The sequence below is a fragment of the Phyllobates terribilis genome, unplaced genomic scaffold (genome assembly GCF_046119375.1).
Source record: "Phyllobates terribilis strain yellow unplaced genomic scaffold, ASM4611937v1 Scaffold_5__5_contigs__length_657084704, whole genome shotgun sequence".
NCBI lineage: Eukaryota > Metazoa > Chordata > Amphibia > Anura > Dendrobatidae > Phyllobates > Phyllobates terribilis.
The window spans coordinates 171,499,953-171,525,523 of record NW_027362765.1 but is presented as its reverse complement, the minus strand read 5'-3'; the positions used below and the strand labels follow the sequence as shown (position 1 = coordinate 171,525,523).

General features: G+C 43.4%; 1 protein-coding gene across 7 annotated transcripts in view; it reads right to left on the bottom strand.

Moving 5' to 3' along the window:
- CACNB1 (calcium voltage-gated channel auxiliary subunit beta 1) overlaps window positions 1–25,571 on the bottom strand; it is a 105,752-nt gene that overhangs the window by 62,409 nt on the left and 17,772 nt on the right. For 6 of the 7 annotated variants that reach the window (XM_073683428.1, XM_073683427.1, XM_073683429.1 and 3 more), the window contains one exon: window positions 2,868–2,987. In XM_073683428.1, the coding sequence (XP_073539529.1) occupies window positions 2,868–2,987 (120 nt within the window). Of the gene's footprint in view, window positions 1–2,867; window positions 2,988–3,175; window positions 3,496–25,571 lie in introns of those variants that run through there. The other variant, XM_073683426.1, reaches the window with a different exon arrangement.

Below are 25,571 nucleotides of genomic sequence, written 5' to 3'. Positions count from 1 at the left end.
TGGCCTCCATAGTCACCAGACCTGAACCCAATCAAGATGGTTTGGGGTGAGCTGGAAAGCAAAAGGGCCAACAAGTGCTAAGCATCTCTGGGAACTCCTTCAAGATTGTTGGAAGACCATTTCCGGTGACTACCTCTTGAAGCTCATCAAGAGAATGCCAAGAGTGTGCAAAGCAGTCATCAAAGCAACAGGTGGCTACTTTGAAGAACCTAGAATATAAGACATATTTTCAGTTGTTTCACACTTTTTTGTTAAGTATATAATTCCACATGTGTTAATTCATAGTTCTGATGCCTTCAGTGTGAATGTACAATTTTCATAGTCATGAAAATACAGAAAAATCTTTAAATGAGGTGTGTCCAAACTTTTGGTCTGTACTGTATATATACAGTATATGTTTACTACCAATAACAACAAAAAGTGCTTGACTACTTTTGTAACATAATTTTTAAAAATTGTTAATACAAAAGAGAATGTCAGAATGAACACTTTGGCTCTGATTCTCTGATTCAACAAAGCAATTTAGCCAGAATTCTGTTGTAATTTGCATTGAAAAGTTTCAGAATCTGGGCTGTACTTGGAGCTGCATAAAATGTTGCAACTTTTGTTGATTTCACGCCACTTTCTCTCAACTCTGCCAAAATGGGCGGAGTGTGGGTGTGACACGACAGCTCATCTAAATTATGATGAGCTGTGACATTCTTTACACCAGAAATCTTACTCCAGTCAGGGACTGTTCTAAGATTTATAGTGTGGTGCAGGGAGGCACACGCCCCTTGTTGGACGCTCCAGATTTATGAAGAGGTGTGCACCTCTTCATTAATCCGTAGTGTCTGACTCCGTCATGCCCCCTTATCAAAACTAGCAAGAAAATTGCTTGTCTTGATGAATCAGGACCATTGTATTTTGGTGCAATGAGACTTGATACAATTGCTGTAACACACTGCAGAATTAGGGTATGTGCCCACGATGCGTATTTCATGCGTATTTGGTGCGGAAATTTCCGCAGCGTAAACGCATGATATACTCATGTTACGCCTTCTGCCATGGTCCCCTATGTAATTCCGCAATTGCAATGCCCATGCTGCGGAATTTTCCGCAGCGTTTTTGATGTGCGGAAAATTCCGCAGCATGTCAATTATTTGTGTATTTACGCATGCGGAATTGCCATCTACAATTCAGTAGAAAACGCAAGGCACTTCCGCATGTGCAAAACGCGCGAATTATGCGCGAAAAACGCATGTCAAATTCCACATGCGTTTTTTCCGGGACAGGACATGCGGAAATGAAGCGCAAATTTTGCGCTTCATTTCCGCATCGTGGGCACATACCCTTACACCCCAAAACTGGTTGAAATGCGCAGCATATCCGCTATGTGAGGATATACCTTCTATCTATATAATTGTCTTATCCCGTCTGTCTGTCTGTCTTTCTGTCTGTCTGTCTTTCTGTCTGTCTGTCCTGGAAATCCCGGGTCGCTGATTGGTCCGGCCGCGGCCAATCAGCGACGCGGCATTTCAGAATAACATGGCGGCCGTTAGCGGCTCATGTGTGGCACGGAGGTCAGCGGCGATGCAGCCGGGAGATGCAGCCGGCTGCTCGCAGCATAAGTCCCCCGACCGCAGGCGCCGCTGACCTACATGCAGCTATCGTCGGGAGATCAGCGGCTACGGCCGCTTATCTCCCGAGGACAAGTGTGACGCCCCTCCCCTCCCCTCCTTTCCCCTCCTCTCCTCTCCCCTCCATCAGGACCCCGGCACCCGGCGTCATACTTACCCCTCCCCTCCCCTCCTCTCCCCTCCCCTCTCCTCTCCTCCCGTCCCTCCCCCCGCTCGATCAGGACCCCGGCACCTGGCGTCATACTTACCCCTCCCTGTGCCTCCGCAGCAGCTCCTGTGTCTTCCGCTGATGCTCTGTGACGTCTCAGGTCAGAGGGCGCGGTGACATCTTTACATCGCGCTCTCTCCTGACCGGTCACAGCGCACAGCGTGAAGATGCCGGCTGCGCTCGAGTTCAGAGAAGCAGTGAGGTGAGTATTGGATTTTTTTTCTTGTATGGGGCCATAGGGGACCTGCATGGGGCACTATGGGGGGAAGGGACATCCTGCATGGGGTATTATATAGGGGGGATGTGACAGCCTGCATGGGGCATTATATGGGGGGAGAGGTGACATCCTGCATGGGCCATTATATGGGGGGAGAGGTGACATCCTACATGGGGCATTATATGGGGGAGAGGTGGCATCCTGCATGGGGTATTATATGGGGAAGAGGTGACATCCTGCATGGGGTATTAAATAGGGGGGATGTGACAGCCTGCATGGGGCATTATATGGGGGGAGAGGAGACATCCTGCATGGGCCATTATATGGGGGGAGAGGTGACATCCTACATGGGGCATTATATGGGGGAGAGGTGACATCCTGCATGGGGTATTATATGGGGGAGAGGTGACATCCTGCATGGGGTATTATATAGGGGGGATGTGACAGCCTGCATGGGGCATTATATGGGGGGAGAGGTGACATCCTGCATGGGCCATTATATGGGGGGAGAGGTGACATCCTACATGGGGCATTATATGGGGGAGAGGTGACATCCTGCATGGGCCATTATATGGGGGGAGAGGTGACATCCTACATGGGGCATTATATGGGGGAACAAGTGACATCCTGCATGGGGTATTATATAGGGGGGATGTGACTTCCTGCATGGGGCATTATAAAGGAGGGTCGGGAGACATATGCTAGAATACCCGATGCGTTAGAATCGGGCCACCATCTAGCAGTGGATAAAACTCCACTATACAACAGATTCTTCACCTCTACACCAGACTAAACACGTCTAAACACTTCTTTTTAGTTGTACCTTTGCTTTTTCCAGTTGTGCAAGAGCATGACGTTCTGCCTCCTTTCGTAAAGCCTCTCTGTCTTCTTCGAGGGACACATCTGAATCAGATGGACGACTTGTATAGGACTCTGCTGACCCCTGGAAGGAGAGATTAAGACTTGTATAGTCATATGGACTGAAACCTGGTAAATAAGTGCTGAAGTGAGGCCAGTACCAAACATCACAAGGCAGCAGGAGACAGAGAACATGGAATGAAGGCTGCACAACAGGAATACAGTACATGCAATATACGAGAGTAGATCAGACCTGTTTATACAGATACTCACCTCATGATCAAATCCATATACGTCGGTATACATGATATGCCTACAGCAGGGTTTTACTCGCTGCTTTCTTTCAGTCTATGATCTCTGTGCTAACCAGACACAATCTCTGTCTCAGTAATAGGGGGCCATTTGTGCCTTAATAAAGTTATAGCCACCCACTCAGACACACAAAATCACAAATTAGTCCATTCTAAAGACATAATCTAAAGACTAATCATGAATTCACACAAAGAAACATTGCACAGACACTTCCTATCTCCTTTCCCAAGTTGCTCTTCCGACTGGCAGTCCCACCCTCGATGAGGTCAGTGGCAGTGACAGGCTCATGCATGGAGAGTTAGGGACAGGTGGCAGCTTTGGAAGCCAGAGACCAAGCCCCGGACAGTAGACAAGCTGACACAATGATTGATAAAAACATGTGTCTGCTTCCAAACCCAGTGACTTCCACTACTACTAACTTTACTGTCCTGGAACAACCACTTTGTTCATTACTATCAAATCCCACCCCTGAAAAACCCTAATACAAACCCCAAATAGTGCTGGAAAAAGACAAGTCACATACATGCCGCTGTTCCCCAAGTCTGGGTTTTTTCTTTTGTTCCTGTACCTGTCTGTTCCTGATATATGTTCCCCTCTTCGGATATGTTCACCTGAGCGTATTTTCGGTCCTCGTGCTTTCTGTGAAAATACAGGCAGCACTGGGACCAATTTTATTTAACGGAGCAGTTCAGATGAGCGATTTTTTTCACGGACCAAATCTGCTTGTGAATAAAAAAAAAAAAAAACTGATCTCATATGGGACATCTATTTTGCATCCATTTTTTTCCGGCCGCATTGCAATTCTTTAACATAGGAAACAGTAAATGGTCTTGTAAGTAATTAATAACTACTGCTATAAAAATGAATTGCAAATGGGAAAAAAAATCGTCCAAGTTTTCTGTTTGAAATTGATGTTTGTTTTTTTTATACTGTTGGTGAACCTATCCTTCCCTGTATATAAAATGCTTTTAGGCCGGGTTCAGACAAGCACATGAAAAATCATCCATTATCCATCCAGAAAAAGAAAGACAGTTTTCATCCGTATCTCATCCACTTGTCATCCCGGTGTCATTCGGGTGTCCATTTTAATTTACATCCATATGTCATCTATTTTTACTTATCAACATTTAAAAAATTTGAAAGAAGATATAAAGTTTCTTATGTTAATAATTGTGATGTGCTTATAAAAAAAACAATGTAAATCAGATGATCCATACGGGATTCTTTTTTCTTTTTGCACACCCATAAACTTGAATGGGAGCGTCTTGTCCAAAAAAAACAGAACAGACTAGTGCATGCTGCAATTTTTTTCACACGGGCACTTGGTCAATGTGAAAAAACAGCCCTATTCAATAACATTGGTCTGTGAGCTATCCAATTTCAACACAGACAGTCATCTGAATATGCTCATCTGAACCTAGTTTTAAAGGGGTTGTCCGGTCCACATCGATAAGTCTGCAGTCACTCTGTGTGATTTCAGACTTATGAATACCCCAGAACACACACTGTGCGCTGTGGGGATTTTCCTGTTTCAGACCCCAGACCGGAGGGTATGTATGAGTTATACATACTCCTGGTGAGTGGGCGTGGCCTAGATTCCATAGACTTATATGGAGCGAGGCCACACCCACTGGCCGGATGCATCACTAGACGGAGCGCTGCCTCTCTCTATACAAGTGTATGGAGCGATGCCGAGCCCACTGGAGGGCTCTGGCTGGGAGTATGTATAACTCATAAATACCCCCTAGTCCCAGCTAAGAAACCGGCGAATTCCCGCAGGGGTTCATAAGTCTGCAGTCACACAGAGTGACTGCAGACTTATCGATTTGGACCGGACAATCCCTTTAAATGGACTGGACATGGTCTTCAAGAAGACTCCCATAGAGAATAGTTGAGGTCCAAGTCCAGGTAGTTAATAAGACTAAATATACGTGCAAGGAAGATGGGGCCATATCTCAGTAAATGAGGGGAGCAGGAACAAACGAAAAACCATGACAGATTCAGGGGAACAGTGGCATTAACACAGGTAAAACAAAAATTAGATATTTATGTAAAGTTATGTCTTAAAACATAAATATCATGGTTATTTGGAAAATTGACTGTAATGCATAAAACTGTCAACCAGTTCTCAGATTAGAGACCTAACTTAAAGTAACAATGAGTCTAAGAATCCAAGGGCCTTAAAGAGGTTGTCCGAAATTTTTATAAAATTGTCGGATAGCAGAAAATACCCTAAAATTAAAAATAAATAAATAAAAATCAGAGCCACCAATTCTGTTGCCACTACCCAGCCTTGTTTACTCTTTGTATACTCTGCTGCCCGTAGAACCGTTTTATCGCTGCAACCAGTCACTGAACTCGCTCGATTCATGCAGGACTCAAAAAAACAAATCTTTATGATTATGAAACTTAGAGAAAAATACCCATATAATGCAATGAGCAATGAAGCATGTCACCATATTTAAACATATGGTTCCTCCATATTCAGATAACTAGGATAAAAAAAGTAACTTTTTTTTTTCACTTGGAGTGTAAACAAATCTGGACATGTGAACATTACCATAGACGAGACCTGAGTCTGTGATGATCTCTGATGCACACTGACGCATTTTGGCTCGTAGCTATGGGTGCTATATTATGGTTCTGTTCAGTAAGGACTTGTAATATGACCATGTTCATGAGATCTTCAGTAGGCCATACAACATGCAATGAGCATAGTTGTCGTTTGGTTGACCACTTTCTCCCCCAATTCTCCCCATTAACATGTAGAACCCCCATCCACACCCCCAAATGTGCATGTTTATTTAGAGGGGAGAGGGAGACAAGCTGCTGCCAGAAACCAGGCTCTAGCAATGACTTATCGCCTCTAACTACAATCCAATATGTCATTACTTTTTTACTGTAAGATCTGCTGACGGGGCAGCACGGTGGCTCAGTGGTTAGCAGTTGGGAGGTCCCCGTATATCAGGGGCCTGTGATGTGTGTCTCTCAGCTGTCTGCCAGCTTAGTGCATTAGCACCATGATTAGCAAACATCAGAGCAGGTCTCCAGATGGTGACCCATACAGAAGAGCAGACCTGGATGCACATATACTCTCCTCTTAGTAATCTGCAGATGATACTGACAGTAGAAGGAGGTGCTTGAAGCTGGTTGTGGGAGTTTGGTGGGAGTGCTTGATGCGAAAGTACCACATCGGGGTATGGTGGGAACCCCTAGATGTAAGTATTCTGCTTTATTATGATTTCTGTGGGAAAGTTTTGACTGTCATTATACTGGTAATGGGGGCTTTGGGTGTCGAAACTTTGAGGAAGGTGCGAGCAGGACGTCACTACTCTAAGGGGGAAGGCCAGGTTGTGGCTCGCGACCCTCTCTTAGAGCTGAATGTGACTCTCCAATTAAGACAGGTTGGGTACCACTGTCATACATAATACTAAAGATTTAACTAATATGGAAGAACAGCTATAAACGTTGCATGCTCTAGGCTTAGACCATTGTGAAGACCCGGGGTCTTCTGTGGGCGTAACGCTACTCAGACAACACAGGGTGGGGGTAAAACAGAGTGGCAAAACTTTATTGAACCACAAAGCGGCAATAAACACATAGAACAGTCCCAGCAAATACCCAATATGGTACAACATTACACAGTCTCACCCTTCCTTCTCCGCCCGCCTGGGATAGGACAGCTGCGACTTTGGAGACTTCCAGGGCCGACTACCTCAACCAGTGGCCCCCCACTTCTGGCAGGCCCCCACAGAGAGAAGCTAGTGGCAAGCTTAGGAAGCTAGCAGTCCATCAAGGTACAAGGCCAGGAGACCCGAGGGTCCCAATCTGGTCTCTCTGAGAGTTTCCCTGGGGCTAGATGACCGGTGGGTCCCAATCTGGCTTCTCTGAATGTCTCCATGGGTTCCAGGTGACTGGTGGGTCCCTCCTGGCAAATACAAACAACATATCCATGGGGCCAGGTGACTTCCTCATCCCACCCTGGTCTCACCAAAATATAGCCTTGGCCTCTCTGATGGTCAACGGAGCAGATCCATATCTTTCCAGTCATGGCCGATACCCTTAGGCTAGAATCATGTAAAATCCAAATCTGTGTCTCTTTGGATGCCATGCTATCCATCTACTTTTCTGAAGGATGTCTCTCATTCTCCTTGTAAAGTCTTTCTGATGCTCCTTAATTCTGCTTGCAGCACTACAGACATCCCTGTTTATATTTACATCTGTGTAAGGTCATCAGTCACAGGTAAAGCCCCCGTCTCACATAGCGAGATCGCTAGCGAGATCGCTGCTGTGTCACGGTTTTGGTGACGCAACAGCGACCTCACCAGCGATGTCGCTATGTGTGACACTTTGCAGCGATCAGGCCCCTGCTGTGAGGTCGCTGATCGCTGCAAAGTGTCCTGGACCATTTTTTGGTCGTTGCCCTCCCGCTGGTCAGGACACATTGCTGTGTGTGACCAGCGGGACCAGCGATCAGGCTGGTAACCATGATAAACATCGGGTTACTAGGGGCACACGCGCACCTAGTAACCCGTTGTTTATCATGGTTACCAGCCTGCTAAAGTGAGCGGTAACCTCCCGCTCACTGTAGCAGAGTGGTAACCATGATAAACAACGGGTTACTAGGTGCGCGTGTGCCCCTAGTAACCCGATGTTTACCATGGTAACCAGCCTGCTCCTGCTTCAGCAGGCTGGTAACCAGGAGCAGAACATCGTGGAAAGATTCTTTCCGCGATGTCGCTGCTCCCCTGATCGTTGGTGAGCCTGCCTGTTTGACCAGCGACCATATAGCGACGCAGCAACGATCCCTGACAGGTCGTATCGTTGTCGGGATCGTTGCAGCGTCACTAAGTGTGATGGGGCCTTAAGAGGTAAAGGTGGATGGCTCATGAGGTCTCATTGTTGAGCTAATCAATTTTCATAGCTGGTATCACAGGGGCTCTTGTAAATAAACATCTAGCTGACTTTTAGTACAATTTCTCATTAGCATAGTAAACATTATTGTTTCCAAACGAGTAGAATTCAACATTCAGGGTTATACAAATACTGGTCTGTGTTAATCAACTAAAGAAGAATACAGGATAAAAAGTCAACATAAAAATAAAGGTATACTGCTCTTGCCATCAGAAAGTATGTCTGGCATAATTAAGATTTTACGTTGTATCATCACATTGCTCCCCCAATCTTAATTAGCCAGACATGATAGGATCTCAGTCATCTAATCATCTTTCTCCACTTATTGGAGACAGTCCATCGCCATGTCTTTAAGCACAGACACGAATGTAAGAGGTCTCACCTTCATGAGAACAAAACTTTGCATCATCCAGTTTCCTCAGAGCATATTCCATGTCTTCCTTGCGAATAAACTCCACACGTAATTGACGAAAACGGACTGGTATCCATAGCGTCCACACATGCCGTCCTCAGCAGCCTGTGGTTCCGGAATTAAATCCGATGGGTGTCGGTAGCCTGGTATTCAATCCGTTGAAGCTGGCACAGTTCCTGTAGTTGCTGTTTCTTATTGCTGCTGTAGATCCTTTCCGGTCCTCCTCCCAAGGCCAGGCTGGTGGGGTTGGACATGGTAGCATCCGAAACCCGCTGTGTATGCCTCACCTATGGTCTGCTGAGTCGGTCTACAAGTCTTCCTGGTTGTGGAGTCCTTTGAACGGTGTGTGCGAACACCAGTTCCCTGCAGCTCCCCCAGCTCTGCTGGGCTGAGTAGAATCCCACCGCTGCCACCAAAATGTGAAGACCCGGGGTCTTCCGTGGGCGTAACGCTACTCAGAACAACACAGGGTGAGGGTAAAACAGCATGGCAATACTTTATTGAACCACAAAGCAGACAATAAACACACAGAACAGTCCCAGCAAATGCCCAAGATAGTACAACATTAAACAGTCTCACCCTTCCTTCTCCGCCTGCCTAGGATAGAACAGCTGCGACTTTGGAGACTTCCAGGGCCAACTACCTCAACCAGTGGCCCCCTGCTTCTGGCTGGCGGGCCTCCACAGAGAGAAGGTAGCGGCAAGCTTAGGAAGCTAGCAGTCCATCGAGGTACAAGGCCAGGAGACCCAAGGGTCTCAACTTGGCCTCTCCGAGAGTTTCCATGGGGACAGATGACCAGTGGATCCCAATCTGGCTTCTCTGAATGTCTCCATGGGTTCCAGGGAATGTCTCCATGGGTTCCAGACGACCGGTGGGTCCCTCCTCGCAACCCCAAACAACATATCTATGGGGCCAGGTGACTTCCTCGTCCCACCCTGGTCTCCCCAAAATATATCCATGGTCTCTCTGTTGGCCAATGGAGCAGAGCTGTATCTTTCCAGTCAGGGCCGATACCCTTAGGCTAGAATCATGTAAAATCCAAATCTGTGTCTCTTGGATGCCAAGCTATCTATCTACTTTCCTGAAGGTTGTCTCTCATTCTCCTTGTAAAGTCTTTCTGATGCTCCTTGATTATGCTTACAGCACTACAGACATCCCTGTTTATATTTACATCTGTGTAAGGTCATCAGCCACAGGTAAGAGGTAAAGGTGCATGGCTCACCAGGTCATTGTTTGAGCTAATCAATTTACATACTTGGTATCACAGGGGCTCTTGTAAATAAACATCTAGCTGACTTTTAGTACAATTTGTCATTAGCATATTAAACATGATTGTTTACAAACAAACAGAATTCAACATTCAGGGTTATACAAATATTGGTCTGTGTTAATCAACTAAAGAAGAACACAGGTTAAAAAGTCAACATAAAAATAAAGGTATACTGCTCTTGCCATCAGAAAGTGTCTGGCATAATTAAGATTTTACGCTGTATCGTCACAACCATCATTTCTTAATTGTCCTATTGGGCTAATTTAGTGGATCTCCTCAATCGATATTCTCCCACTGGGTATCAGATGTTGGTCTGTGCTCAGACAGCAAAACATGGCTGACCGCAGGACTCCTGACCTGAACTAACTGCATTATAGGCATGTATGAGGCAGCAGGTTCAGATTAGGTCACCTGCAGTAAGAGTCGGGTATTGCGCTCCAAGTACAAGCAGTGTAATATGGACATATAGTATGAATCCAGCCTTACACTGGGTTGTCCATCCGTTTTCAATGTGCACAGAACATTTTCCAGTTTTAATAATTATCATAGATTTTTTGTTTCTAATTTTCAGTGTGATTCATTTCTTGACAAATTGTCATAACATTTTGATTTTCTCATAGGAAGTAATTAACCCTCCAGCCATATTCATTGTATTAGCTCCTAATATCAATCACCTATAGGGATATATCTGCTATTAGCTACTTTAAAGTTTGCTGACAGCTATTCCTACAGCCTTCCCTCATACACATGCACGCTCAATTGGGCTGAGCATGCATGTATTCTCAATTGAGATGAGGACAAGCTTCTGTCAAACACCTGTAGCAACAATTTATTTTGCATGAGAACAAAGCATCAGGTATGTTGAAATCCCCAATGCCCAATTTATATTTCCCTTGACATTTTCTAGTGGTGGATTTCTATGCATTAGTGGTTACCCAAGCCCACTGAAAGTGGCAGGTCAAGTCAATGTTCATTTAATGTGTATAGGCAAGAGATAGCTGCCAGCTGAACGAGCATTGGGTCTACAGCTTTAATATGCATGGCCCCTAGACTGAAATAACTGATCGTAGCTGGGTCGTAATGGAGCAAATCTAAGTTGAAGCTAATAGAAGGTAAATAATAGTTATAGGTAGTAGGCTTTGTCAAATGCCATATTACGCAGGTAATTTTCACAGAAGCTTTTTGTGGCTATTATGACCTTAATAAGGTGAATATGGGGTCCCTATGGTGGTACACAGGCTCCCCGCACACAAGTCTGCCGCATAGACCTATCTACAATGATAGCAGCTTCACAAGACAAGGAAAAAGTCATTAACGATCAGAAGCCATGGTTTTCTATTTAAAATCCATCCATATGACAGGGCTTATGTAACAGGAACGATTGTATCAGGATAAGTGAGACGTTCTGTGCTGGACACATTGTTTCAGTACACAATCACAGAAGAAAGAGCTCTTATAGCGACCATTGATAAATGTGTCTGTATGCGGAGACATATCATGAACGGATATCAGCATTGTCCTTCACAGCAGCACATTCGCCGCCCTTAGAAAAGATGAGCAACCAAAGTGTCAAATAAAAAGAGAAAAAACACATAGAAAGAGCAATGTTAAATATATTTGATTTATAACCGTACATTCCTTTTCCCAGTAAAGGGCCCAACACCGAATTACCATGATCAGTATGTAGGAGAATGAACAGTCCTGGATTCAGAGGCAATTGCCAGATGCATAGTCTGAACAGTCCAGGGTCCCTCCAGACCACAAGTACTCAACAAAGGAAACATTTCCCAGCATCCAATATAGGTGGTACTTTATTAGTACAGATATATAAACACCACGTATCGATCCACTACATATAATGATGTCACATGCTGCTGTATATAATGATGTCACATCCCATTGTGTATAATGACATCACTGTATAGTAGATCATCACTTCAGAAACTGCTGTATATAATGATATCATATAATCTTGACTTGTTTTCTATAGTGACATCACACACTGCTGTATATCATGATGTCACACACTGCTGTATAGAATGACATCACAGTAGTGTATATCAAGACTTCTAGCACTACTGTATATAATGACTTCATACAGGCCCGGCGTCAGCACCCGGCGCACCCGGGCAAGGGCCCTGAGCAGGTGTCAGCGCGCTATGGGACCCGTGAGCGCCCCCCCCCCCCACCCCCGCTTGCTCTCAGGGCCCCGACACAATACTTACAGTGCAGACCAAAAGTTTGGACACACCTTCTCACTTAAAGATTTTCTGTATTTTCATGACTATGAAAATTGTACATTCACACTGAAGGCATCAAATCTATGGATTAACACATGTGGAATTATATACTTAACAAAAAAGTGTGAAACAACTGAAAATATGTCTTATATTCTAGGTTCTTCAAAGTAGCCACCTTTTACTTTGATGACTGCTTTGCACACTCTTGGCATTCTCTTGATGAGCTTCAAGAGGTAGTCACTGGAAATGGTTTTCACTTCACAGGTGTGCCCTGTCAGGTTTAATAAGTGGGATTTCTTGCCTTATAAATGGGGTTGGGACCATCAGGTGTGTTGTGCAGAAGTCTGGTGGATACACAGCTGATAGTCCTACTGAATAGACTGTTAGAATTTTTATTATGGCAAGAAAAAAGAAGCTAAGTAAAGAAAAACGAGTGGCCATCATTACTTTAAGAAATGAAGGTCAGTCAGTCCGAAAAATTGGGCAAACTTTGAAAGTGTCCCCAAGTGCAGTTGCAAAAACCATCAAGCGCTACAAAGAAACTGGCTCACACGAGGACCACCCCAGGAAAGGAAGACCAAGAGTCACCTCTGCTTCTGAGGATAAGTTTATCCGAGTCACCAGCCTCAGAAATCGCAGGTTAACAGCAGCTCAGATTAGAGACCAGGTCAATGCCACACAGAGTTCTAGCAGCAGACACATCTCTTCAACAACTGTTAAGAGGAGACTTTGTGCAGCAGGTCTTCATGGTAAAATAGCTGCTAGGAAATGTGGCGCCCTGCTGCACATTGGTGCCACAGATCCCAGAGGGGTGCATGGACGGATTCCTCCACAAGAGGCCCTCATAGCATTCTCACACCTCCACCTCCCACCTCAGACCAGCAGAGGGAGCCCGTTAGGGATATAAAAAGGGAAGGTGGAGCTAGGCAGTCAGTCAGTCTGCTGCAGCCAGAGAGGCTGTCAGGTCAGTTCAGACTCAAGGAGCTCAGATTAGTTAGCCTAGGGCGTGCCGACGCCAAGAGAGCGGCGAAGTGCAGTGTGCCTGCTGCAGTGTGAAGCCTAGTGAGGACCCCGAAGGCGAGTGGAAAGAGAGCAACTTAGGGGGCAGAGGAGCTTAACCAGCTCACCCCAAAACCATTTACCGGACACCTGGTCCGCGCCTACAGGGGGTCTATATCCCCAGCAGGAATAACCGGTACCCCTGGCGAACTATATGTCCCAGGAACACCAAAAAGCTGACTGTTATACCTGGGTCAGGAGTCACGGAGGCCCAAGAGACCAGGGAGTGTGATCGCCAACAGAAGGCCCTACCACCAGGTCAGCAGGTGCAAGACAGAGACCAAGTTAGGCCTAGCTCCAGGCAGGTCAGAAACTTATCGAGGAAAGGCAAGAAACAGGAGGCCCCACACCCGCTCACTGGCGAGAGTCTTGATATGCACCCTTCACCCTGAAGTACCCTGGACCGTGCCAGAAACACCACCAGTAAAGGTACTGAAGTGAACTGTCGTGTGTGTGCCTATTCTTCCTCTGACATAATTCATAGTTTTGATGCCTTCAGTGTGAATGTACAATTTTCATAGTCATGAAAATACAGAAAAAATCTTTAAATGAGAAGGTGTCTCCAAACTTTTGGTCTGTACGGTACCTCTCCCCGTGCTTCCACAGCAGGTCCTGTATCTTCTGTGGCTGCTGCACTGTGACGTCTCAGGTCAGAGGGCGCGATGACGTCTTTCCACCGCGCTCTCTTCTGAGCAGTCACAGCGCAGAGCTGGAAGACGGCGACGCTGAGGAGTTCAGAGCAGCGGCAGCGATGAGAGCAGCGGTAGCAGGTGAGGTGAGTATTTGATTTTTTTTATGTATGGAGGCATGGGGCATTATATGGGGCACCTGCATGTGCCATTACATGGGGCACCTGCATGGGACATTATATGGGGGCCCAGGAGGCATGGGGCATTATATGGGGGCCCAGGAGGCATGGGGAATTATATGGGGGCACAGCCTGCATGGGGCGTTATAAGGGGCACAGCCTGCATGGGGCATTATATGGGGGCACAGCCTGCATGGGGCATTATATGGGGGCACAGTCTGCATGGGGCATTATATGGGGGCACAGCCTGCATGGAGCATTATATGGGGGCCAGTATTCTGTATGGAGCATTATATGGAGGCCAGTATTCTGTATGGAGCATTATAAGGGGGCCAGTATACTGTATGGAGCATTATAAGGGGGCTAGTATTCTGTATGGTGCGTTATATGGGGGCCAGTATTCTGTATGGAGCATTATATGGGGGCCAATATTCTGCATGGAGCATTTTATGGGGGCCAGTCCCGTATCGAGTATTATATGGGGTCCATTATTCTGTATGGAGCATTATATGGAGTCCACTATTCTGTATGGAGCATTATATGGAGTCCATTATTCTGTATGGAGCAATATATGGGGCCCATAATACTGTATGGAGGACTTAGTGGTGCCCATAATACTGTATGGAGGACTATATTGTCCGGTCTGCACTGTGCACTGTGAGGATTTGCCGGTTTCTGAGCCATTGTAAAATTTGCAATAGATATCACTCATGTAATGTAAGAAGTAAGTGAAATCTTTGTCATTGTACTATATCTAAATTTCTCTGCTGTATCTGTGCATCATGAATCGTGATATGTGTTAAAGGGGTCCACTGAGACTCTTTCGCCCGGGGCCCACGAAAACCTGGAGTATATGATGATACCATACACTGCTGCCTATAATGACATCACAATGTAGTATACTATGACTTCAGACACTGCTCTATATAGTAACATGCTGCAGTATATAATAAAATCACATGCCGCTATATTATGACATCATATGCTGTTGTATATAATTAATGATGTCATATATTGCTGTGTTTGACGATGCAACGTACTTCTGTATATCATGACTTCACACACTGCTGTATACAGTGATGTCACCTGCTACGGTATATTATGGCATATGATGTTATATGTAATGATGTCACATAATGCTGTATATAATGAAGTCACATGATGCTATATATCATGACTATACACAATGCTGTAAATTGTGACATCACACACTGCTGGATATATTGTGATGGCAAGTTCTGTTTAATTCATATACAATATATACGAGTGAACTATATATTGCTCCACCATTGTGATTACTTCATTGTTTGATTATCCACCCACATCACCTATTTTCTGCACGAGCACGAATGCAACATTTTCCACTTTAGCTATGGCTATGTATAGCAGTGATCAATTTATAATAGGAACATTTCTGGAGGGTACCAATATAATGCTTAAAGTCCAATTCTACCTCTAATAAAATGAAATTGAAAAATGTACAAAGTTGAGTTACTATACACGGTAAATACTTCGCTTTACTGTTTTTGTATTGATTTCAACTTTTTTTTTTCATGATGCTTGAAATTCTGCTTGTTTCTCTAGTCTAGACAGCTCTGTACCACTGTGTCACACGTAAGCTAGCACCCTAAGGGTATGTTCACACAGAGGTTTTTTTTTTTTTTTTTTTTTTTATAGTCCAAGAATTTCTACATAGTGATACAAAGCCTATGTGGATGTACACTAAAGGCGTTTTTCCTATTAAAATGAACGGTAAGATTTTTACAAGTGAATATGAAGTGATTTTTTTATGCTGATCTTGGCTTTGTGTGAACATGCCCTAAAGGTGCTTTTGGTACTGTAATACTGATGACTTGTCAAGAGAAGAGGAAGATCTGCAGAACAAGGCACAGTCACAGCCATATATATGGTACTATGACTATATGAACAATGAAGACCCCGTCAGTCTGCTGATTGATTGGGGCACTATGAGTCAGACCCTGACTGATCAAATGTTGATGGGCTGTCCTAAGGATAAACCATTAATACTTGTCCAGATAAACCTGTTTGAACACTAAAGTTCAAGTGTACGAACTGCAGTGCACGTGCACTCTGTATGTATTACAGATCCATAGCCAGTCTGTATGCTGCCATATGTAAGGCACAGCATTCTCTCCTAAAAGTATTCCTATAATACAGTATATACACTATGAGGGCTATGTGCTTAACCTTAACATGAGAATTTTTTCTGCAGTACACTGGTGATAAAAAATTCTGGATTTACTTTCTTGTCTGAACATCCAATGCCCCATCATGTAATTAATGGGGTTGTCAAGCTTAACAAGGTAGAAAAGTGCACTTTACCAATCCCCTGCCGCTCCGGTTCCAATGCTTTCTGATTCCCGCCTGCATCTGTCCTTCCCGACAACGAATCATAAGCCATCTAGCCCCGTGATTGTCCGGGAAACATCAGAACGTTTATCAGCAGGGGATAGGAAAGGTAAGAATCACAACGTCACTGCTATTTTTTATTTTATAACATTTTAAGCTGTTTTCAGAAATTGTTATATTATTATTTGTGTTTATTTTTTTAATGACTGGACATAAACCTTTAAGAGATGAACTGTATTAGCAACTGGCATTACACCATGAGCAGAGTTAACTGTTACATCCGTCTGGAGCTGAAAACAGCAAGGCTTGGGATGCCGGGTGTTGGATCCCACAGATCTGATATTGACCTATCTTAAGGATAGGTTATCAATATCCTAAGCCTGGACAACCCCTTAAAGAGTGGAGTTTTCTTTAAAGGGAAGCTGTTATGTTGAAAATGGTTTTTGATTTTATCGGCTCTGCAGGCAGGATGTTACAGAGATTTGTGGGAAAAGTTTCAGTAAAACTTGCATTTATTAATTGAAATCCCTGGTGTTTGACTCCAGTGGGTGGTCCTATGCAGTGATTGTCAGTCTTCCTTGTACAACTACATGCAGAAATAGCTGTCAATCACTAGTAGGACCGCACACTGGACTCATATACAGTCCTGCACATCGTTATTGGCACCCATGAAGTTTAAGCACATAAAGTGGAATATCTCCTGAAAAAAATGAATCAAGTGAAACAGTTATTTTGGATAGAGCACTCGTGTTGAATACAAAAGAGCAAATGATAAACAATAATTTTAAACAAAAAACAATGGGAGGGAAAAATAGAAAAACCTAAAACTTTGCTGTGACACTGGTATTGGCACCCTTTACATTAATTTAGTATGGAAACACATTTTGATTCGTCTGTGGTAAATCACAAAATCACGTAAATCACCTGTGATTAATTGTCGGTGCCCATGTGACATGAATTAGACAATAAATGATGACTTCAGTGTTTTAAAAAGCCACATGGTAGGCCCTGTTACTTTGTCACAATGGTGAAGACAAAGGAGCTGTCTGAGGACATCAGAACTGCTACTATTAGCAAACACAAGACTTCCAAAGGGTATAAGGCCATCTCCAAAGACCTTGGTATCCCAGTTTCAACAGTGCACAATATTATTAAGAAGTTTGGCAAGCATGGAACCGTCAAGAACCTCCCTTGACGTGAGGAAATGAGGAAAATTGACAAGAGATGTCTTCGAAGGTTGGTGCGAATGATGGAAAAAACACCATGTCAAACATCCAAAGACCTGAAGGCCAACCTGGAACAGTCGGGGGTCATGGTTTCAACAAGTACCACACGCCGCACACTAAACCAAGCAGAGCTTTAAGGGCGAAAGCCAAGGAAGAAACCATTGCTGAAGAAAAGACATAAAAAGGAATGACTGATCTTTGCCAAAGAGTACCTTGACAAACCACAATCCTTCTGGGAATATGTTCTGTAGACAGATGAAACAAAAATAGAGCTTTTTGTCAATGCAAAGCAACAGTTTGTTTACAGATGGCGCAATAAAGTTTATAAGGAAAAAAAACACCTTACCAACAGTTAAGCATGGTGGAGAATCCATAATGCTGTGGGGTTGCTTTGCTGCATCTGATAATGGAGGCCTTGACCATATCACATGAATTATGAAATCAGAGAATTAACAAGAGATTTTAGAGCGAAATGTCCTACCCAGTGTAAGAAAACTTGGTTTGAGTCGAAGATCATGGGTCCTCCAGCAAGACAATGACCCAAAGCACACATCCAAAAGTACACAGGAATGGTTGAAAAATAAAAATGGACTGTTTTAAAATGGCCAGCAATGAGTCCTGACCTCAATCCCATTAAAAATCTTTGAGGTGAGCTGAAATCTGCCATTGGGAAAATGAACCCTCCAAATATTCAAGAGCTTGAACAAACTGCAAAGGAAGAGTGGGAGAAAATTCCAGCTGAGAAGTGCAAGAAGTTTATAGATGGCTACAAGAAACGTTTGGAGGCTGTCGTCAATCCTAAAGGGTGTGCAACCAAGTATTAATTAGGGGTACCTTTATTGCTGCACATGCTGTTTATTCTATTTCTTCTTTGAAATTGCAACATGGAAGTTGAAAAACAATGTTTTATTGTTGTATTACTTTGCACCACTAATTAAAAAATCCTGAGGATATAACTTTGGTACATTTATTTCTAAAGATATTGTACAGTTTATGAAAAAATGAAGGGGTGCCAATAATACTGAGTAGCACTGTACATACAAACATCAGGGATTTCAATGAATGAATGCAAGTTATACTGAATCTTTTCCAACTAACCTATATATCATTTGGATCATCTTCTTCTATTGTCCATAGATTGAACTCCATATACAACGTTCCCTTTTAAGCAGTTGTACCAGTCTGTCTTTGTTATATGCAGTGCTAAGGAAAATGTATAAAAATTTACCACTTTCACTTATTAATGCAGCTTAATTCACAAACTGACCAATGCATACAGTGGTGTGAAAAAAAGTGATTCCCCCTACCGTTGCTTGTTTGTCACTCTTTTTCACACCATAGTGCATACCATGGCTGCTGGTAGAGGGGTTTGTGACCGGACCAGTCCATTGGCCTCCTCCAATTTGAAAAACCTCACATGAGAAAGCTACTTTTCTAATGGAGGAGGCTGATTGATAGGTCCGGTTATAAGAGGAAGAGAAACACCTGAAGAGCCCCTGTACGATGTGGCATTAGTGATGAAAAACTGCCATCTGCTGGCTGGACGAAATCAAGCGGACCCAATTGGCACCAGGAAAATTGTAGGGGAAAGCAGTTCTTGTGCGGGACCTGGTCAGGTGCCTTGCAGGACAGAGTTCCTGAATATAAAAGCCCTGTGCGCCAAACTGTGGAGGGATTTGGCGCCAAGGAGGAATGCAGAGCAGACACGGACCAGAGGCGGTTCTGAGACTAGCGTGACAGATAGCAGCGGAAAGCTTATGCCACCAAGGTGCCGATCATCACCAGACAAGGTCCAGACGACACCCAGTGTGACCAAAGAGACCCGACAACACCGGTCAAGACCCGGAGTCTCAATCTACACCGGTCAAAATCCAGAGATCAGACTGTGCCGGTCAAGACCAGAACCTGCACCCTACGCTGGTCAAGTCCCAGAGGCTAGATGAGACTCGTCGAGAGTCAGGACCCAGTCCTTTCCACCCCAAGCCTAAGAGACATCCTCCTATTGTCAAGCACCAAAGATCCGCAAAGAGACAACGACGAGAGGAGCATGCCTGCGGTTACAGAGGGACGGCATGAGTGAGCAGGGCTGTCACTTTCAGCTACAACATAAGGTACCGGGGTTGGCCTGGGTTAGGACAACAGGTGGGGAGGGGCCGGTTGGTGCACAGGAGGCTCAACGTGCCTTGATAGACTTTGTAAGAAGGACTTGCGGCCTAGCGGGAAAACCCCGTGACCCCCACTAGGGCCAAGATTTCAGGAAGAACTAACATGGTAGCTCCTATGAATGGGCGCACCACCCTTGTAAGGAGAACATTAGTATAATATATTGCGAAACATTCCCTGTAATTATATTGGTTCATTGTTGTAAATTCCAGCTTCATCCAAAAGGATTAAACCGTTCATTGACTGTTCCTGCCTCGTGCCTTCTATGAGTTGCATTCAGTCACCTGCTTACACGATCACAGGCTCCTTCACCAGCAGAGATTATATGAACAGAAGTGCAGGTCTGAGGAAAGCTGCATTAACAAGAGAAATTGGGCAACCTCTTAAAGGAAAAATGATGTGCCATAACAAATGGATCCAGGCATGTATTTGTGACTTGATCAAACCTTTTTGGACAAACCAAAATGATTAATTTTCTCCTAATGGCACCTCGGTGAATGACTACGAGCCAGCACAGATATGCCTGCCTCCACTGCAACCAGTGTACTCCACATGGAATCATATAATGGGAAAAATATTGTATTTGATTCACTGCCGATTTTACAAGTTTTCCGACCTACAAAGAATGGAGAGGTCTGTTATTTTTATTGTAGGTACACTTCACCTGTGAGAGACAGAATCTAAAAAAAATCCAGGAAATCACATTGTATGATTTTTACACAATTAATTTGCATTTTATTACATGAAATAAGTATTTGATAAAATAGAAAAACAGAAATGAATATTTGGTACAGAAACCTTTTTTTGCAATTACAGAGGTCAGACGTTTCCTGTAGTTTTTGACCAAGTTTGCACACAGCAGGGATTTTGGCCCACTCCTCTATACAGATCATCTCCAGATCTTTCAGGTTTTGGGGCTGTCACTGGGCAACATTGAGTTTCAGTTCCCTCCAAAGATTTTCTATCGGGTTCAGGTCTGGAGACTGGCTAGCAAACTCCAGGACCTTGAAATGCTTCTTACATAGCCAGTCCTTAGTTTCCCTTGCTGTGTGTTACTAATGGGAATGTTTGAGACTGTGGTCCCAGCTCTCTTCAGGTCATTGACCAGGTCCTCCAGTGGCTGATTCCTGACCTTTCTAAGAATCATCTTTATCCCACGAGACGAGATCTTGCATGGAGCCCCAGACTAAGGAAGATTGACAGTCATCTTGTGTTTCTTCCATTTTCTAATAATTGTGCCAACAGTTGTTGCCTTCTCAACAAGCTGCTTGCTAATTGTCCTGTAGCCGATCCCAGCTTTGTGCAGGTCTTCAAATTTGGCCCTGGCGTCCTTAGACAGCTCTTTGGTCTTGGCCATGGTGGAGAGATTGGAGTGTGATTGATTGAGTGTGTGAACAGGTGTCTTTTATACAGGTAACAAGTTTAAACAGGTGCAATTAATACAGGTAATGAGTGTGGAGTAGTAGGGATTCTTAAAGAAAAACTAACAGGTCTGTGAGAGCCAGATTTCTTGCTGGTTGGTAGGTGATCAAAAACTTATTTCATGCAATAAAATGCAATTTACTTATTTAAAAATCATACAATGTGATTTTCTGTTTTTTATTTTTAGATTCTGTCTCTCACAGTTGAAGTGTACTTACGATAAAAATTTCAGACTTCTCCATTCTTTGTAGGTGGGAAAACTTGCAAAATTGACAGTGTATCAAATACTTATTTTCCCCACTATATGCGAAGATGAAATGATCGGCTCATTTAGAAGCAACAGATTTAAGGTATAGTGCTCCTTTGAGAAGTCTGTTATTCCTGGTAGGTGAGTGGGTGAGATCTCAAATGTCTTCCCAAAGCTCATCAGTGATTAATAAACAATGTTCCTTGTGGAAAATGCGATGCTAATAAGAATTTTCAGGGCTACTAAAGCTAAACTACAACCTGGCTCACATGAAAGAACCACTAATGAGCTTCATAAATATGTATGGAAAAGTTTCAAGAGCTTATCAGAAGCAGGATGCTTTTCTATTCATTTTACAACTTGAGAAGTTTGCAAAGTAGTATAGGGGGATTCACAACAGAGGATAGGAGGTCAATGTTTGATTGGTGGCAGGAATGTATTACGCATAAGGCTTACTAGGCTTAATGCGGTTTTCAAGCTTCAGAAACCCTCTGTTCCCTGGCCGCAGTTTGTTTAAAAAACAAAACTATCCTTTTATCACCCTCCCCAGGTCCAGCACTGAGTCTCCACTGCTGCTGCCAGTGTCTGTCATTGTCTCCAGACCTAACATCACATAGACAGTGCTGCAGCCAGTGAGCTCAGTAGATTGTGCCATCAAGTCAGGCAGAGCCGCTGAGCTCAGTTATTGGCTGCAGAGCTATCGACGTGACGGCTGAGCTGCAGATAATAACAGACACTGAGATCAGAGGCAGAAACTCAAACTGGACCTGCGAAGGGTGAGAAAAGCACATTAAAAAAAAATAGAGGCGTTTTCTAAATCGGAAAATTTCCTTAAATGGCCCTGCATAGACTAGGAGTATATCAGTTTTTAATTATTTTATTGCTGCAGCACTGTTACATGCACCGTGTGGCTCCAGTGGTTAAAGGCACCTCGCACTTGTCGTAGCCAAACAGTACATACATATATTTTTATCACAGCGGCAGGGTTGTGACGTCATGACGCCTCCTTCCTGAGCAACACAGACTAGTTGTGACCTTGGTTGTGTGTGCTGGGACAAGTTAAAATAGTTATCACTTTTATACATTTTTTAAAAGAACCACTGCTAAAATATACCATCACAGTCAGAATTTGAAAAGGAAGAACGATTGCGCTGTGAGAAAAGAGCTCTAATCGCACAATAAAAATATTCAGGAGACCCTCAAAAAGGCTATAGGGCTATATACTGCGGTCTAGTACCTACTGTACCAGGGTCAGATTGTCAGTTAACAAAAAAAAAGTGCCATATGAGGCCAATATACCTGAAAGCCTAAGGTCTTGGCCATTGGTAAATAAGGTCACGACTGGCGATGTTAGTGCTTGTGGGGTGGGCGTTCGCCCTCCAGGAACAAGACCAATCAGTACATAGGGTTCCTGCACCCTTGAGCTCTCTTCACAGTTTGCACAGGCACATCGGCTCGTCCATAGGGGAGGCCGTGCCAGAGACGCTTTGTCAGGCGCTGCCACTCTTATTGATAGATATTTATGTCCCAAAAAGGCTTTTCATTAATAGTGTCTCTTAAATATGCAACATATTTTCATTACCTGTTTTTTTTGTTTCCACATATTTTTTAGCTAAACATACGTAGTCATGAAAATAATTTCCATCTGGAAAAGATAAACTAGCTACTGTTGATTGCTCTGTTATTCTCATTATGTGTTTCTGTTTGTACTTTGAGTTGCTTTCGGGCTGATTAACACCTCTAATTGAACATGGTGTCTGATTCGCTTGCGGCATGTTATAGAGCAGGAGGCGAAGAACAGATTGATATATAGATTTGTGATAGAAAAAAAAAAAGATTCAGTGCCACTTGTAATTTGTTTAGTGAGTTCACTGCTCATTCTGAGTTTAGGAGTCCAGTAGGCAGTCCTAATCAGTGACTGACAGCTACTTGTGTATGCACAGCTGGGCCTCTTGTACATGACTCTACGAATCTGTAACATGTGCCCATACTGAGACTCTGCGGTCCCCATGCAAATGATATAGAGAGAATGCATAGCCTATGTCAATTGTCATTGTGTCTGTAATAAGGACACAAAGTGAGGGTGTTGACATGCAGACATGGACCCTAAATCATCATTATCAAATTAGGATATTTACTGTGTATATTATAAATATTCATAGGGTAATCAGACATCCATGAGTTAATAATCCATCAAGATCCATCAACAGCTAGTCTGAAAGTTGACAGTTTCTGGGTAGTAACAGATTTTTATACCTTATACAATATATAATTAATCTACAACCTACGTGAAAATGTAGTAAATAAAGGTATAATACATCTGTCCGTATAGCAATATATGATATTTTTATCACAAGCTGTACCACAGTGGTTAGCACTGCAGCCTTGCAGCGCTGGGGTCCTGGGTTCAAATCCCACCAAGGACAACATCTGCAAGGAGTTTGTATGTTCTCCCCGTGTTTGCGTGGGTTTCCTCCGGGTTTTCCGGTTTCCTCCCACACTCCAAAGACATACGGATAGGGAATCTAGATTGTGAGCCCCGATGGGGACAGCGACGATAATGTATGTAAAGCGCTGCGGAATATGTTAGCGCTATATAAAAATAAAGATTATTATTATTATTACCACTGAATTGGCATACACAATATATATCTCACAGGTCATAAATTAAATTAATGAGAAATGGAGACCAATTACAGAAATCATGCACAAATATGTAAAATAACAAGAGTCTTATTAATGAACAGACCTTGTGGACTGCTCACTCCCACGTCTATTAAGGGATGGCACAAAATTTCCACACATCCTGTCCAAGATCCACAACCCATGTAATTGGCATTTGTAGGATATCTGTCAGTAAAATCAACATTTTCCTTAAAGTGGACCTGGTAGCTGAATGACTCTGCACACTTGTTTTTAACGCGACTGAGAATTGACGTCTTATTATTTTTTTTTTAAGAGTCAATTTGTCATGAGGCAATGGTAATCTTCATTCTGATGTTGGCGTCGGTTTTGATGGTATTGATTTCTGACGACCAGATAAAAAAAAAATGTTAACACTATCTATAGACATGCTTTTTAATGTATGAGATCTTTCATTCGCTCTAGGTAATACCAGCATGCTGTGAAATAATGAACTGTTCTGATATGGATAAGGCATAATAAGCATCTTTGTTCTTGAAGTGTCTGCGCGTAATATACGAACTGAGAGCACTTTATATTGTTAAATTCAGGTCTGAGCTAGGCAGTTAAAGGGATTGTCAGGAAGAAGGAAAAAAAATTAAAAGCCTCTCAGACTAGTCCTCTGCCACTCCGGTTCCAATGCTGCCCAGATGCCACATTAGTTTCTGCAAGTACTGTTCGATATAGATGGAAGCTTAACTGCTGCAGCTAATGACTGACAGTAGTGGTGACCTGTTCTTCACTGATGTGGCTAGTGATGCTAATGATTGACTCAGGGGGATACCAGCTCTCTACTCTCTGCTTGGTCCAGACAGACATATGACCGCTGCAATCATTCATTGACAGTTAATCACAAGTCCACAGTCGCTGATTAGGACCGCCCTCTGGACTCCTAAACGCAGAACGAGCATAGAATGAAAAAAATAAATTATAAGTGGTGATAAAAAAAGTTTTTCCTATCACATATTGGTTCTTCTCCTCTTGCTCTATAACATGTAGCAAGCGAATCAGACACCACGTTCAATTAGAAGTGGAGAACCCAGGCAGCACTGGAATAGGAATGGTACGTTGAGTATTAGCTGGACAAATCCTTTAAGCTGAAATGATATTTTTGATTAACGTGAGATAGATAGCCACCAAAAAATACAGTAAATCACTTATTTGTAGACTGGAAGCCCTCGCGGGCAGGGTCCTCTCTGCTCCTGTACCGGTCGGTGTCTTGTATTGTTCAAGATTATTGTACTTGATTTTTATTATGTATACATGTAAAGCGCCATGGAATAAATGGCACTATAATAATAAATAATAATAGTATTGCAACCATCAACAAGCTTATGTTGACTGATCTGAGAATGTATGATTAGTTAAAGCTTCGCCAGATGATAATAACAGCTGAGTGTAGGGAATTATGAAAACATGGGGTGATCAGCTGATTGAGGGGTTAGCATTATTCTAAAAAGGGGTTGTACTGATGAGGTCCAGGAAGTTTGGATATTGGGAGCTTTTTACAGAGATCTCAGACATATTTATTTGTGCCTGTGCTT